Here is a 16,064-nt window from a genome sequence, read left to right as displayed (position 1 = left end):
AGGTTCCGAGCCGCTCCAAGGCGCCCAAACCCCCACCGGTCGCCCTCGGGCTGGGTTCACTGCCGAGCCGCCAGGCCACCAGGCCGCCAGGCCGCATCTAGGCCGCCGGGCCGCATCCTCCACCCGGTCTTCTCCGCCCGGCCGCCAGCGGGCTGCCGACGGGCTCAGCGCTCTCGGCACCCCCAGCACCGGCCGCCAGCGAAGCCCCGCACTCTCAGCATCCCAGCCCCGAGTCGCCGGCTCTCAGGAGGCCCCCTGTTTTCTGCCGTGGGCTCCGTCTCCTCCGTCTCCTCAAGGGACTAACCCCGGTAGGTCCGCCATGTTCTACAGCCGCGGTGGACATGGCAGACTGGGTGGGTGGGGCCAGGGTGGCAGGGGCCAGTCCCTCGCCATCTCCGGTGCACATGTGTGCCCACAGAGAGGGCTCTGAGTGCCGCCTCTGGCACGCATGCCATAGGTTCGCCACCACTGAGCTAGACCATACATTTGCCTAGCTTGTTACCGACTATAGTAACCAGTAGTTGCTGCCTGAGCTTTAAGAAGTTTTTCAGTCATAGCTGGATAGGGCAGGGATTAAACAGGGTTCTCCTACACGTGAATCCTATGCTTAGCCTTTAAGCTTCTTCACCAATTTACCTATGGTAGGATAAGTCCGATATGAAGTCTGATCTGTTGAAATAGATAAATAATTAACCTCCAATGCATTTTTTAAAATGAAAGGTAACCTCCCCATAATTGCTCTTTTTTCAAATTTACTGATTCAAAGTGGTTCTGTTGAATTTGGAAAAAGAAAAAAAATGTTATTTGGTAGCTTAAGCTTTAGCTTTCTTATTTTGTTATTCAGAATCAACATTATTCAGAAATCTGACTACAAAATTTTCACAATTGTTTTATTGTTGTTTCTATTTTATTCTGATCCATTTTAGAATTCTGTCCAAACAGAGCAGAATAACTCCTCAATGATCCATATAACAGTAATTGTAACATAATGAAGAGAGGAAATGAAAAGCAGACTATTTCAATTTGTTAGCATAATGTTCACATCAGGCTTATGTTTCAATTATTAAGCAATATTGAATTAAAGCTTTTCATTAATGTTAATCCAATTCTTATTTGACACATGTATTGGTATATTGGCTGATTGCTCATTTACCTGTGTGCCACTTCTGGGGTTTTTCCCCCCGAAGGTGAGTTACAGATCAAGTTTAACTGTTGTTGCTTTTCTTTTTAAAATTAAAGCCAATTTAAAATAGTTAGAATTTGGCTGGATATTTAAATGGCATTGGCACATCAATAATCTTGGATTTACTCATTTTTAAACAAGCTCCTTTTTCCAATGATAGTCCAATGTGATGGATAATAAATAAATAAGTAAATAAATGATCAAAATACTATACAAGTAGTGACTACGATTGTGTCTTAAAATTTGCAGACCATTAAGAGAGATGGTCAAGAATTTATTTATTTATGTATATTTCATTCTTTCATAAGAATAATTGCACTTTCTACCCTACTACCCCTAACCAATCATAAGAATAATTGCACTTTCTACCCTACTACCCCTAACGAATCATTCTATTCAATATGGTTAAGAATATTATTCTTTAAGAAGATTCTTTGAATGCATTCATGACCATTAGAGACAGAGAGGAGAAATGGTAACTTTTATGCCTTCATGCTAATTCCACTGGAACATTTTTTTCATGACATTTCCTGAATCAGTAAAATCAGGAAAAATTAAAAAATTGTAGCCTAAAGTGAGATAATTTTTAATATTCAATCAATCAGAGTAGAGCTGGAAGGAACCTTGGAGGTCTTCTAGTTCAGCCCCTGCTCAAGCAGGAGTCCCTATATCACGGGTGTCAAACTCGCCACATCACGTGACATGTTGTGACGTATCGTGACTTTTTTTGCATTGCCAGAGCTGGGGTGCGCGCAGCCTCTATATGATGCAACTGGCCCGTGGGCCGGCAGTTTGACACCCCTGCATTATATCATTTCAGACAAGTGGCTGTCCAGTCTCTTCTTAAAAACCTTGAGTGATGAAGCACCCACAATGTCTGAAGGCAAGCTGTTCTGCTGGTAGATTGTCCTCACTGTTAGGAAGTTTCTCCTTAATTCTAGGTTGCTTCTCTCCTTGATTAGTTTCCATCTGTTGTTTCTTGTCCTGCCTTTTGCTGCTTTGGAAAATAAAGTAACCCCCTCCTCCTTGTGGCAACCTCTCAAATACTGGAATACTGCTATCATGTCCGCCCTAGTCCTTCTTTTCTCTAGATTGGCCAGTCCCAAATCCTGCAACCGTTCTTCATATGTTTTAATCTCCCAACCTTTAATTATCTTATTTGCTCTTCTTTGCACTTTTTCCAAAGTCTCAGTATCTTTTTGTAATGTGGTGACCAAAACTGAATGCAGTATTCCAGATGTGGCTTTACCACGGTTTTATAAAGTGGTACTAATACTTCATGTGATTTTGATTCTATGCCTCTGTTTATACAACCAAGGATTGTATTAGCTTTTTGGGCTGCTGTGATTGTCCACTAGGACTCCAAGGCCCCTGTCACAGTTACTGTTTTTGAGCCAGGTTTTGCCTAATCTGTACTTGTACCTTTGGTTTTTGTTGCCCAGATATAAAACATTGCTTTTCTTGTGCAGTCAAACAACAAAATACTAATTTCATTTTTCAACACTTTTCTAGTTGGCATATTCTGTCTTGGCAAGTAACTATGGCTTTTTTATAAATACATATATTTTTTTAAAAAAATCAATCCAACTTTTTTCTTTCAATACTCACAATATAGTTATAGGTCTTCTTTATTTCAGGCATCAGAAGTCTCTCGAAACAGAGGGGTTTCTTTGTTGACCAGACCAGCCAACAGCCTAGTAGCAGCAATTCGAAATCAGCACCATCATGAATCCTTGCCTCTTGGTATGTATCACTGCTTTTCAAGTGAGTTCAGATAATATTTACTAATTTTTTTAGCCAAAATAAAAGGCTCACTGTAATTTCTGCTGTTATTTTTTCATTTAAGAAATGTGGCTTCATTTAATGGAAGAATGAGTGATTGCAACAGGTTTATCAATCCCATCTGGGGACAGAACTACAGCAAAGAAAGAGTTCATTAATAAGCAGTAAAACTGCTGCTTCATTGGAAATTGTACCTTCCCATCTTCTTGGTTGTAACACTTTAGAAATAACATAATTACCAGGCTTAGCAGTGCTGTTGAATATCTAATTTAGCTATTGGTAAATCAGTCTAAATATATTGCATTAATGTATTAATGCCATTATGAATAAGCAACTTTTCTGGTTTTTAGTTTGCAACACAGCTCATAACGTATGGAAATAAAGACTATTAAATCCATAAAAGCATAAGCAGCACATCTATAAATATAGCATATATAAAAACAGCATATGACAAGGCAAGAAAAAAGTGTTAAATAAGTTGCTACTTCAGATAGGCTGGGATGGGCTTCCTTAGGCACATCTTGTGGAATTTAAAGAGGTTTTTTGTTTGTTTTTTTCAGAACAGCAGATTATGGATGAACTAAAGAATAAGCCCAAAAGCAAGTCTAATTCTTTTCTTAGTAGAACACAAACCTATTGTATTCCTACTTGGCTATCTTTGCATAATATAAGCCAAAATATTTCAGAAAAGATGTGGAATAGCTGAAGCACCTATAGTACTTCCAATGTGGCTTTTATAATAGACTTCTCAAAGTCTGGAAAACAGAATGATGCAAAATACTAAAGGCCTGGAACATCAGCATATTGTTCCTATATTAGAGAAACAAGCAGCAAGAAAAATCAGTCCCTGCCTGGAAAAGCAAACTGACAATGGAATGCTAAGGTACACATATCCAATTTCCCTTGCAAATTCTGGAATCTGGATCCTTCCAGGGTCTTATTAACCATATTTATGGAAAGGAAAAAAGGGATTAGGTTTCAGAATCTTAGATATTGGATGTGTGCATTTCAGTTATCAAGTAATCAGTAAACCAATTCAGGCAATGATTCTTTGATCCTTTTGCTCACCCCAGTTAAGAAATTTCCTCTTTGAAACAATTTGGGTGAGAAGACTTGTCTGGAAGCAGTGGGCATGTTCATATCAATTTTAGTGGAGGAATGTGCACAAATTCTGTCCCTGTAATATTTTATAAATGACAATTCTCTTTCTCTGGCTCTGAGAAGTCTATTACATCTCCAGGAACAGGGGAAAGAAAGGATGTTGTAGGAAGGGAGAGACCTTGATAGAACATCCATAGGCTAGATGAAGGTCAGACATTCTCTTTTCTGCTGTTCAACTAGTATAAGTAGGCAACCAGGATGAAATGGGTAGCATGAACAATTCTGTCCAAAAATACTGAGTAACAGTATATCCCCCATCGTTATGCTATGAATTCTGGTCAGCAGCATATCTGTTATATGACTGTGCAAAGTACCAAAAATACTTATACAAAAAGACAACTGGACTGGACTCATCCAAGAAGCTTATTCAGGTCATTTTAATTCTTGGATGAGAAGCGAAACATTTGGAAAAAGCATCTTTGCACAATATGACCTGGATGATTGAAAATCTCCATAGACATTTGGCTGTGCAAAATATTTCAACAAGATGCTATGCAATTCATGACAGCATAAATGAAGTGCCATTTTTTTTCAAATCACTAAAGTATTTGCATATGGAAAGAACTGAGCAGCTTTTGGAGCATCACTTGGAAAAGATGCAAGCACTTTTGAAGATTCAGAGATAGATACTTTTTGTACTCAAAACAAATGCTTTACAAAGCCCTAAACTTCCATGTTATTTTTACTTGTTAAATTTATTTGCTTTTTGCTCATTTACTTATTCAATATATTACTTTTCAGAAAACCCAGGGTTCTTTATAGTTAAATATTTTTAAAACAAAATTTAAGATAAAAACAATAAAACAGAAGAATGATTTCAAACTGAGATGTTTTTGTACTTTTTCAGCATACAATGACAAAATAGTCGCATTTCTACGCCAGCCTAATATTTTTGAAATGCTGCAGGAGCGTCAGCCAAGTTTGGCTAGAAACCATACACTCAGGTACAACAATCTATAGCTAAATTACTGAATATTCTGGTGAAGGTAAGATAGGGAAGCCCCGAAGTGTGAGCAGCATGGAGTTTGCTAGTTACTATAGACAATAAGCTAGGTAGATAGGTAACGTGTGCTTTGTGCTCATAAGATTCCAGATTAATTTGCTTTCATTTTCAATTAGAAGATCAAAGTTATTGTCTGCCTAATTTATAGCTAGAGTTCAAGATCCAATCTGTGTTGGTCACCGGGACCAGAAATTTAATCTGCATACAACCACAATTGAGTCCAAAATTTATGTTGCTAAGTGAAACATTCGTTAAGTGAGTTTTGTCCCGTTTTACAATCTTTCTTACCATAGTTATTAAGTGAATCAGTGCTGTTGTTAAATTAGTAACGTGGTTGTTAAGTGAATCTGGCTTGCCCATTGGCTTTGCTTGTCAGGAGGTCATAAAATGTGATTACATTCTCCCAGGAAACTGCAACTGTCATAAATATGAACCAGTTGGCAAGCATCTGAATTTTGATCACGTGACCATGAAGATGCTACAATGGTCATCAGTGTAAAAATGGTCATAACTCACTTTTTAAAGTGCCATTGTAACTTTGTTTACAACATTAAACAAATGTTGTAAATTGAGGCCTACCTGTAATTAATTTAATGAATGCAGTGATTCTCTTAATGACCATGGTAAAAATTGTAGTAAAATCAGGTCTGATTATGCGATGACTGGTTTTATGACTGCACAGACTAACAATGGAAATTCCAGTCCCAGTTGTGGTTGTAAGTTGAGGACTAGTTGTAAAACATCCACGGTAAGAAGACTATTGATTAGTAATACTAATACTTTACGCCCTTAAAATAGTAGTACAATAAAAGGAACAGCAGAGGATTAGATGGTTAGGTGGTATCATCAATGCAATGAACATGAATTTGGGAAAACTCCTTCAATGGCGGACAGGGGGACCTGGCATGCTATAGTCCATGGGGTTGTGAAAAGTCAGACACAGCAACTGAACAACAGAATATTAGGGACTGAAAAGTATACAGTAATGTGGTTTTACTTTATACTGTAGATATATATAATAAAGTGCTTATATCAGCAGTATAAAAATCAGTTATAACTAGATTAAGGAATTTCTTGGCCATGGTGCAGAAATATATTTTGGAATGTTCAGTGCTTTGAATTGGAAGCTGAAAAGATGCTTTGAAATAGACATCGGTGTGCTTGCTACATCTGTTGGTACCTTCTTGAAAAGGGTCTGTCTCTTCAAGGATTATATCAATAGATGTTGATGGTATGCTTACATCCAGCCTGAAATGCCTTGTTGCATGCTACAAATTCCTTCTTAATCCAAACATGTATTTTCCTGGGATTGAGCAGCTATTGAGATACCTCAAGAAAAGATTCTGATTCCTCAAAGAAGCACCAATAGTGTGATATGCAGATCTATGCTCTCTTTGAAGTACATTTTCAGCTTTGGATTTGAAATACTCCACATCCCTAAATATGGCTTGTTAATTTATTTATTTATTTGTTTGTTTAAGAAAATTTGTATGGCCTCCCATTCACTCTTAGTTCAATGATGTTTGCATCACAATGATAATTTGTAAATACCAAGTTAAAATGCCATCCAGAAGGACGTATTTTGGCAACATGTAATGCCCATATATATAAACCCACCATAACACCATTGTTGCAAACTAAAAAAGGTAGCAAGATTAAAAGAATGATTAATTTCATAGTTAGGCTTGATAGGTACAGCTCAGTATATCAGGTGATTTTATTAGCTCCATTGTATGTTGGATATTAATATACATATAGTCCTTGGTTAATGATGGTAATTGTGACTGAGTACTCATTTGCTAAGAGATGCATAAAGCATCATAAAACAAGACATCACATCCAGCTCTGATTTATGACAGTGGTTTCAGCAGTTCCAACATGCATATCATTAGGCAACTGCTGCATGGTCATTTGACCCTGAGGTCATGTGATCTCCATTTTTGACTTCCTGCTGGCTTCCCCATTAATGAAGCCATAGTGAGGCTGGCAAATTTCAACCATGTTTGCTTTCTTTTTCTTGCTTTCTTTTTCCTCCTTGCTGGTTTGTTTGTTTATACATGTTGAGATCGCTGACTAGTCTGATTTAATTTATGGGTCTAGACAAAAAGATATTTAATTCCAAAGGGTTCAGTTTGGCTCCAGGAAAAAAAACATTTATAACATTTAGATGAGTCACATTAATAAGTTAATTGTTTCTAAAATACACTTTTCCATTAGGTGATAATTCTGATGATGACTGACCAGTTATTTATTTTGTTCTCTTTTGTTTTAAACTAATTCCAGTAATAATATTTCAAATAATGCTTTAAGCCCTTTTTAATCAATTCTTCCGTTACAGTTTTGTTTGCCAAATGACTGTTCATTCTGCTTTCTTTATAACTTTTCCTTTTCTCAAGACAATCTGGACTGCACATAACCTGTATTTTTTTTTTATTTTTGAACAATGTTAATGTCAAGCAATTTTTCACCAGAAGTTACCTGCATTGTAAGTTGATTTGGACACAAATATTGACAAGCTTATAAGAGAAACCAACTTATGTTTCTGCATTTTTTTATTAGTTTTTTGAAGAGGAATAGGATCAGTGTAGAATAAAAGGAATGTTTTCTTTAATAGAATTTCAGTTCAGATATGTGTTAATTCTCTAGGGAGAAGATTCATTATATTCGAACAGAGGGTACACATGGACTTGAAAAATTGTCTTGTGATGCAGATTTAGTAATACTTCTGAGGTAATATACAATAATTATTTCTAGTACAATTTTATTAAAGTTCAAAAAGGAATAAAAAGTTAAGATGCAAGAAAAAAGTAAGAAAAAAGAATCAGACAAAAAGCAAGATAAAAGTGCAAAAAGAAAAAAGAAAGAAAAAATGGCTTCTTTCTTTGGTACAGATATAGATAAAAGGTACCTCCAACTCTTATTCTAAAATTCGCAATAGTCTATATTACTTCCATAATCCCATTAATTCCAATGATCAAATTCCAAAATCAAAATTACATTTCTCTTTGGGCAAAAAGCCCAAAGGTGGCTCTAGTAACAACTCATTACTGTCTCTTAAAATACAACAAAATACACCTTATTAAGCAGTAATGATCCAGTAAAACAAAAATTAAAAATACCGAGTAAGATAAAAAATATAGCTCTTTTTTATTTAAACCTTGTTCCCTTCATTTCTCTCTTAACAATTAAACTTTTGTAAAATATAAAAATAGTAATCAATACCAAAAATAATCATCCCCTGTTAGGGGAACAAGAAGAAGAGGCAAACAAGGAACTTGCTGGCTTGAAAACATCAAAACTGATACAAAAATGAACATTGAACAACTGAACATGCTGTGCTTGGCAGGGTAGCATGGAAAATATTGCCTATAAAGCTGCTAGGAGTCGGACAGGACTGAATGGTTAAAATGGTAAATGCAGTAAATCCATATCAGTTGTCTCCAGATAATTTGTTCAACATCAGTAATAACATCTTGTTCCAGCACTTCACAGGCCGATAAATCAAAAGTTCCTTTTAAAATTACTTATATCTGGTAATCTTCACTGCTTATTTTGTCCCCAGTTACTGTGGGAGAGAGGGGCAGATGGAGACCTTTTTCTTCCTCCATAATTTAATCAACCCATTTGCCCTCCAGACTCTCATTCCTCATGAGCAAGTCATGGAAATGGATGTTTTCTGATTGGCTGATGAGTTGAACGACAGGGAGCTGAACGACAGAATCTTCCCTCTAGTTCACAGTTGTGACACAGCCTAAATTTATGGACACTAGAACTGGCTATTTCCCCCCTGGAATCTGGAAATCAATATACTTAATAATTAATGATTTCTTTCTATATCTAAATCCTTCCTTCCAACAGTAGCTACTTTATACTTATATCAACAAAACTCATAGTCAAAAAAAGAAAATTCTACATAATTTTGGTTATTAAGGCTGAGAATGTTATTAGAAAAGTATCAGCAATCCTAGAACTAGAACAAATTATTAACGTCCTTTGACATTGGTGAAAATATGTTTGTATTTCATATGCAGTATTAGCTTTCTTTAAAGAATGTTTTCTAAATTTAGAAAGGTTTCTTTTGTTCAGAACAGAACAGAATAGAATAACCCAGCTTGATGGGACTTTGGAAATCTTCTAGTCCAACCCTTTCTAGTTCAATTTTTATTCTCAGATTTGGAATCTGTAAGAAGCAATTGGAAACCAAGTTTCTCTTATATTACTTATGAACACTAACTGTGGAACTGACTGAGGAGATAAAATAAGTTTGCTCTGTCTCATTAAATATTTTTTTGTACTTGCTTTGGCTGGAGGAACTTTAAACCCTCTTAAGAGATTGTCATCTAAGGCTGACATTCTGTAAAACACATTGTCCCTGAGATTCAGATTTCTGGACATTTTTGCACATAATAAAGTTCTCATATTTCTCTCTCTTTTAGTCTTTTTGAAGAAGACATTATGTCCTACATTCCTCTTCAATCAGCCTTCCATCCTGGCTACAGCTTTTCCCCCCGTTGTTCACCCTGTTCATCACCTCAGAATTCTCCAGGTAAAGCTCTTGAGAGTGATATCTGTGGCTAGATTTGTTTCCTATTATCCCCTCCAAAAAATACAGCAGCCAAAGAACATACAAGTATCCTGCTTTGTTTTTTAGATCTCCCTCTTGCCCATCCCCCCTCTCCATAGAAAAATATGACAAAAGATATTTTTCCAATATTCTCTTTGTATAAGGCTGAACAACTTTTCTCTGTTTTTCAAAGCAGATCAATAGCAACCTACAAGACCTTGTCTAAAACAAATTTTTCCTATTATTTTTTGTACCCATTATAAACACATATTTTACTTTATATCTCATCTGAGAAATGCTCTGCCGAAAAAGAAAGTTGGTTGACAGCTCTCAGTTTCTTCCCTCCCGCTATACGCTGTTAATTTGCAAGAAAGAATGAATTTGCTACTTTTGTGGTGTTAGCTTCAAAGCAAATGAATACCTATAGCTAGAATCCTAGTAGCTGAAACTTTCCTTGTAATGGAGGACTTGTTTGGGCATGCTAAGAAAATAATTTCATTACAAAAAAATGCATAACAAAATCTTGTCACCACACAATAGAGTTGTATATATGTTTGCTGGTGTAGCTGAAAAATGTAAATTTAGATCTTATATTTAAAGAAATGCAATCAAGGCACTGTTTTTTACATATAGAGAAATATTTTCCAGAAGATGCAAGACTGAATTCCACATGATCTCGAAAAATGGCTTCAGTATTGTTTCCTTTCTTGATCCATGTGAAACATTCTATATTAATATTTGAATCTGGTATCATTTAATAATGCCAAATGGCAGTATATTTAGAACAGATAAAATTAAGTTCTTTGCCATATATAACATATATATACATTAGATAATTTAGTAATCTATACTGAGTTGTTTAAATGTACAGCATTTAAAGGTGGTGTGGATAAATTAATGGAAAATATGTACATGAATGTTTGCTAATCATAATGTCTTGTTTCTTTCATCAGAAGTAGAATACCTGTGAAAAATAATCATCAGAGAGAATACTGTCTTTATGTTGTGGTTTTCCAGAGTTGTTTTGTTAGTTGTTTCCACTATGGAAAATAACATATTCTTCTATAAATGTATTTAGTCTAATCTAACTTGTGTTTCTTATATTCTTAATTATTTATGACATGATGACATTATATTATATAATTCCTTGTCCTATACCAAGGTCACTAATGAATGTCCTGTCCAGACAGCACAATTACAGCAGGACACAGGCACAGAAGTGACAAGGAAGGACACAAATGTGTGTAAATCACATCTACTTTTTTTTCTAAAGTACAGGTGTTGGTTGAGATAGGTGGCTTCTTCACAAAAGCTCATCTACACCCTTATCTATAATCTCAGTTGATTACATGAAACCTTCTAAACAGCTGAATGACTACCCATATGCTATAAATGTGAAATAAAAGGGTTTGCCTTTTAGATATAAAGATTATCATTAATGAATCAGATCCATTATTAGCAAGTATTAGTTCAACCCAGCAGCTGCAAATTGTAAGTTCTTTCTTATGTTTGCACTCATCAGGCTTGCAGCGGGCCAGTGCAAGAGCACCTTCTCCTTACAGGAGGGACTTTGAAGCCAAGCTTCGCAACTTTTATCGAAAGCTCGAAGCAAAAGGATATGGGCAGGGTCCAGGTAAAATTAAGTAAGTGTTTATTATTGATTCCTATATGTTATTTACTTAATAATTTACAAATATGAATATGAATATTTTTATAAAGGAATCTGGTTGGAGAAGATTTCAGTCTGCAAAGCAGAAAAATACAAAGGAGGGGTAGCAATATGTAAATACAATCTAAGTGCAAATGGTGATAATTGTGAAGCCAGTACTTAATAAAGGAAGGAAATCTGTTCTTCATGTAATTTGTGATTGCATATTTTGTGGAGAGATAAGCATTTCTTTCCTTTTTTCATGTATATATTTATTATGTTTTATCAATAGGAATAAAATACAAAACAAGAAAACAAAACAAAAAAACATACATCCAATAGTAACAACCACAAAACAAAAATAAAAAGTGTACATAAAAGTAAAAAAATATATATGACCCAAACATCCAACATTAAACATATAAAAAATCCACCCTAGCTAGATCCTGAAAAGATCAAAAACCTGATAAATTCTCATCCCCTTACATCAGGGGTGTCAAACTCGCAACATCATGTGACGTCGCAACATATTGCGACTTTTTTGCTCTTGCCAGCCATGAGGTGGGCGCAGTTTTGTTATAATGCATCCAGCCCGTGGGCCGGCAGTTTGACACCCCTGCCTTACATAAAGGCTCCGTAAATAGTTATAAACTTTCTCATCCTTATTTAACAAGAAAAATATATTATATAAACAAATATTTTAGATGATGTCTCTATCTAATAATCAAATTGATCAGACATCTAATATATATAAAAAAGAAAAGAAAAAAACCCAGTCAACAGGTTAGCCCAAATATTATACTACCGTATATACTCGAGTATAAGCCGAGTTTTTCAGCCCATTTTTGGGGCTGAAAAATGCCCCCCTCGGCTTATACTCGAGTCAGNCGGTCCCTCGGCTTATACTCGGGTCGACTTATACTCGAGTATATACGGTAATCTTCAAAACCCTCTGTTAACCATCTGTTATTGTATTTAACATGTAGAAAGTATACGACTTTCAGCCTCTTGTAAAGCTATCTAGTCCATTATCTCTAATCAAGGCAATTAATTTCGCCATCTCTGCCAATTCAGTCAGTTGTAAAATCCATTCTCCAAGGAAAGGCATCTCCTTTTCTTTCCAGTGCTTAGTGAGTACAATCCTCGCAGCAGTCACCATGGAAGGAAAGAGCGTCCCAAATTGTTTTTCAATTGATATATCCATAATACCTATAAGAAAAGCTTTAGGTTTATTAATATTTGTATCTTAAGTATTTTCTGTATCATCATTATGTTTATCCAGAATGTTTTCACATACATGCAAGACCACCACAAACAAACAAAAATCAATTTTGATTACATTTCCAATACTTGTTATAAGTCCCTCTACATTTTTGCTAATCTGTCTGGAGTCAAATACTAATGATACATCATTTTATAAAAAAAATCTTTCAAACTATAATTCAAAATAAATTTTAGTCCATTAGTCCATATATTTTCGCAATTATCTAGCGTTATACCCAAAAATGTTTTGCTCATTCTATCATGCAGTCTTTTACATATTGGTCATCTAGTTCATCCTGAGTAACATTTTATATACTTTAGCAATCAAATGGTCATCTCCAGAACATCTACCATCTGCATAGCGTGTTCTTGATCAACATCAAATCTCTGTTTGTCTTTTTCTTTCAGGCCTATTTCTTGTGGTAATTGATCTTTGTCTTTTGAAAAATGGTGAAATTCCAATCCACATCTTTCCATAAAATTTTGTGCTTTAGAGACTGAATTTAGACTACAATGTTATTTTCCAAAAGTAAAGATAACCTCTTCCAGTTTGTTCCAATAAAAGGGACTGTTATTTTGTTTTAAGAGATTTGCCAGGAAGGAATATTCTTTACGTTTCCTTAATATTGTAATTGGAATTTCTTTAAATATTTATACCTCGTTTCCAGAAATACTAAATCTCTGATGGTAATGCTTCTGAATTACTTGCTCTTTGATAGATTTTCTTACAAATTGGATCATAACATCACTTGGCAATTGTCTTCTGACTGCCTATTCTGAGTTTATTCTGTAAATTTTATGTATTTCTTTAGAGTAATCTAGTTTCTCATCATTAAACCATTTAGTAATTTCTATTACAATTATATCTCTTAGGTTTTGGATTCCTTCAGAAATTCCTTTTAGCCTCAGAAAAAAATTCTTCTGTTTCAAATCCAATAATAGTAAATTTGAATTAAAAAAATCAACCTTGTATCCGTCTTATCCAATTTGATCTGTATATTTTAACATCTTCTTTGGTTTGTTTTAACTCTGTTATTAATAATTAAAACTTTTTATCAGATTTTTCATTCATCTCTTTTAGGATGTATACAATTCTTCTCTTACAGCTAGTTGCTGACAATAGAGAAGCAAACAAGAATATGTAGTTCTTTTTTCAAGGTCAGAGGGAAAATTCCAAGAGCAAAGCTGCTGGCTAGAAGAATAATGTTGATACGCAAATTCCTGAAATGCAGAGGAAAAAAAAACTGATTTCTAAACTTTTAGCCTAGAAAGCCAAGAGTTGTATACAAAATGCAATAAAAATACAATGACGATATAAAATCTTTTCAAGTTGATAAATGTAGTATTTTTGGTAAACGTTCAATATTATTAAATCATTAAATCATTCTCTCAGTAGTCTAAGAAGAGCTGGTTGCCATTTGCCTGTTTCATACGGCCAGATAAGCTATTTCCACTAACACCTGCAGTACTATTAAACCAATTAGAGTCCATGAGAAGGGAAAGTATCAAAATTCCAGTACATAGCCAGTAATTAACATGCAGAAAGAGAAGAAAAAAGAAAAAGCTTTGCAAAAAAAAGTGTTAAAAGCAGAGCCATTTTTTGAGAACAAAGACTGGGCAGACAGGGTATGAGCCCCTCCTTTGGTTGAGCTTACCCTCCAAATTTCATCTCCCCCGGCCAGACACAAACTGTCCAAGGAGTTTCAGGTTGATTCTGCGTCACTCTTTTTCTAATCCAGGAGTAAATAAGCTATAGAGACTAGCTCCTTGCCACCAAATCAGCCATTTGTCTAGTAGAGCAAACAATGCATTGCTAGTTCAGAGCACCATTTTCTGGGTGGACGAACTAAATATTTCTTAAGAATTATGGTCAGTTCTTTTGAATTTAGCCAGTACCCAATCACAAAAAAACCAAACAGTACAGCTTTAATGTTAGGCAATCACACAGAATAAAACTTTAGAAGATATAATAAAGGTTTATACACATTAAAATACTTGAGTAAATAAAATTATTGGCACTGAAAAAAATGTAAATAAATTTTCAGTGTATTAATTTAGAGATAATGTTCCAAAGCTGAAGCATCATCACTAAAAATCTCTTTTGTGATTATTTAGCAGCACAGTTCTAACAAGGAAGATTTTATAATTGTAATTCTCTGCTGATAGACTGATAGACACTATAATTTTATTTTATTTATAAAGAACTGATGGGTCAATATAGTTTCAGCAATATTAAAGCAACTTATTGCAGAAGAGAACTTTATATTTAATTAATTACTGCAATAACAATAATTGGATAATCCAATTTACATAATTACTTCTCATTCACCCCACTCCAGATTAATAATAAGGCGTGACCACTTGCTGGAAGGCACTTTTAATCAGGTGATGGCTTACTCACGGAAGGAGCTCCAAAGAAATAAACTCTATGTTACATTTGTTGGGGAAGAAGGGTAAGAAGTCACAACATGTGACCAAAAAGCTTGTTCTCTTTATTTTATATTGATTGAACTTCCAATGGAATAGGTTATACAAAATAACTGACAAGGAATTAAATCCAAATAATGCATTTTTAGCATCGTAATGTCATTGCGTTATGGTAGAAAAAGTCAGGGTGGATTAAACAAAATAGCAACTTAGATCAGCACAGTAGCAGTTTTCTTCCTTATTTATTTCAAATGAAGAATAGTATATATGGATGTAAATAATTGGTATGAGTCTGGCCCATATAAATAGCATCTTACAGTACCTGCCGGTAATTGCAGAATCAGTAAGAACTTACAAGGGAATTAATGACTCCTTGGTATGACTTATTCAAAGGTTTAGAATTGAATTAAGAACTCCTTGAACTTAGATGGTTTAGGAAGTAAAATGTATATTTTTGCTAAGGAATTTAGCAAATTCTAATATTCAAATATTTCTATTTATGAAATAAAGAATCCTTGTTAGTTAGAATCAGGCTAAAATTATGTTAATAATGAAAGAAGAATAACAATTGGTCATAATTTATATAATTATATATATTGTTTGTATAAAATTATAATATATATTAGGGTTGGGCAAATCATTCTAGGAAATACTTCTTTGCCAGTTGTCTCAGAGGAAGGGCCTTGAAGACAGCCACAAATCACAAAATACTTCACATTCTTGACATTTGTTTAAAAGGCACAACATAAATAATATTCCATCCAATGGTATTGTAAGTGACATTATGTTATTTTTTCAGATGAGATGAAAATAACATTTAATGTAAGGATGTAAAATAATCAAGAATAAATAATTCTGTAGTGTTAAAAAGCAGTAAATTATGGAAGAATTCAATATCTCCAAAGTAAACATAACAAATGTTGAGTGATATTTATTTTTTGTATGTTTATAATAATTTTTCATTATTGATAATGTAACTATTTTTGCTGCTACATTCATTGTAGTTTTTTAAATATAATGCTGGGACTATTAG

General features: G+C 34.6%; 1 protein-coding gene across 1 annotated transcript in view; it reads left to right on the top strand.

Annotated features, from left to right (window-relative positions):
- The window catches only part of HECW1 (HECT, C2 and WW domain containing E3 ubiquitin protein ligase 1), a gene marked incomplete at its 5' end in the record, with an annotated part of 182,968 nt that overhangs the window by 128,375 nt on the left and 38,529 nt on the right, over window positions 1-16,064 (top strand). Inside the window, 6 exons of the mRNA XM_029283792.1 lie at window positions 2,821-2,926; window positions 4,974-5,070; window positions 7,776-7,859; window positions 9,566-9,675; window positions 11,216-11,336; window positions 14,944-15,057. Coding sequence (XP_029139625.1) covers window positions 2,821-2,926; window positions 4,974-5,070; window positions 7,776-7,859; window positions 9,566-9,675; window positions 11,216-11,336; window positions 14,944-15,057 — 632 coding nt within the window. The remainder of the gene's footprint in view (window positions 1-2,820; window positions 2,927-4,973; window positions 5,071-7,775; window positions 7,860-9,565; window positions 9,676-11,215; window positions 11,337-14,943; window positions 15,058-16,064) is intronic.

This window comes from Protobothrops mucrosquamatus, unplaced genomic scaffold (assembly GCF_001527695.2).
Source record: "Protobothrops mucrosquamatus isolate PMUCROS unplaced genomic scaffold, P.Mucros_1.0 scaffold232, whole genome shotgun sequence".
Classification (NCBI taxonomy): Eukaryota; Metazoa; Chordata; class Lepidosauria; order Squamata; family Viperidae; genus Protobothrops; species Protobothrops mucrosquamatus.
The sequence above is the reverse complement of the archived record's forward strand: the minus strand, read 5'-3'. Positions and strand labels throughout refer to the sequence as shown.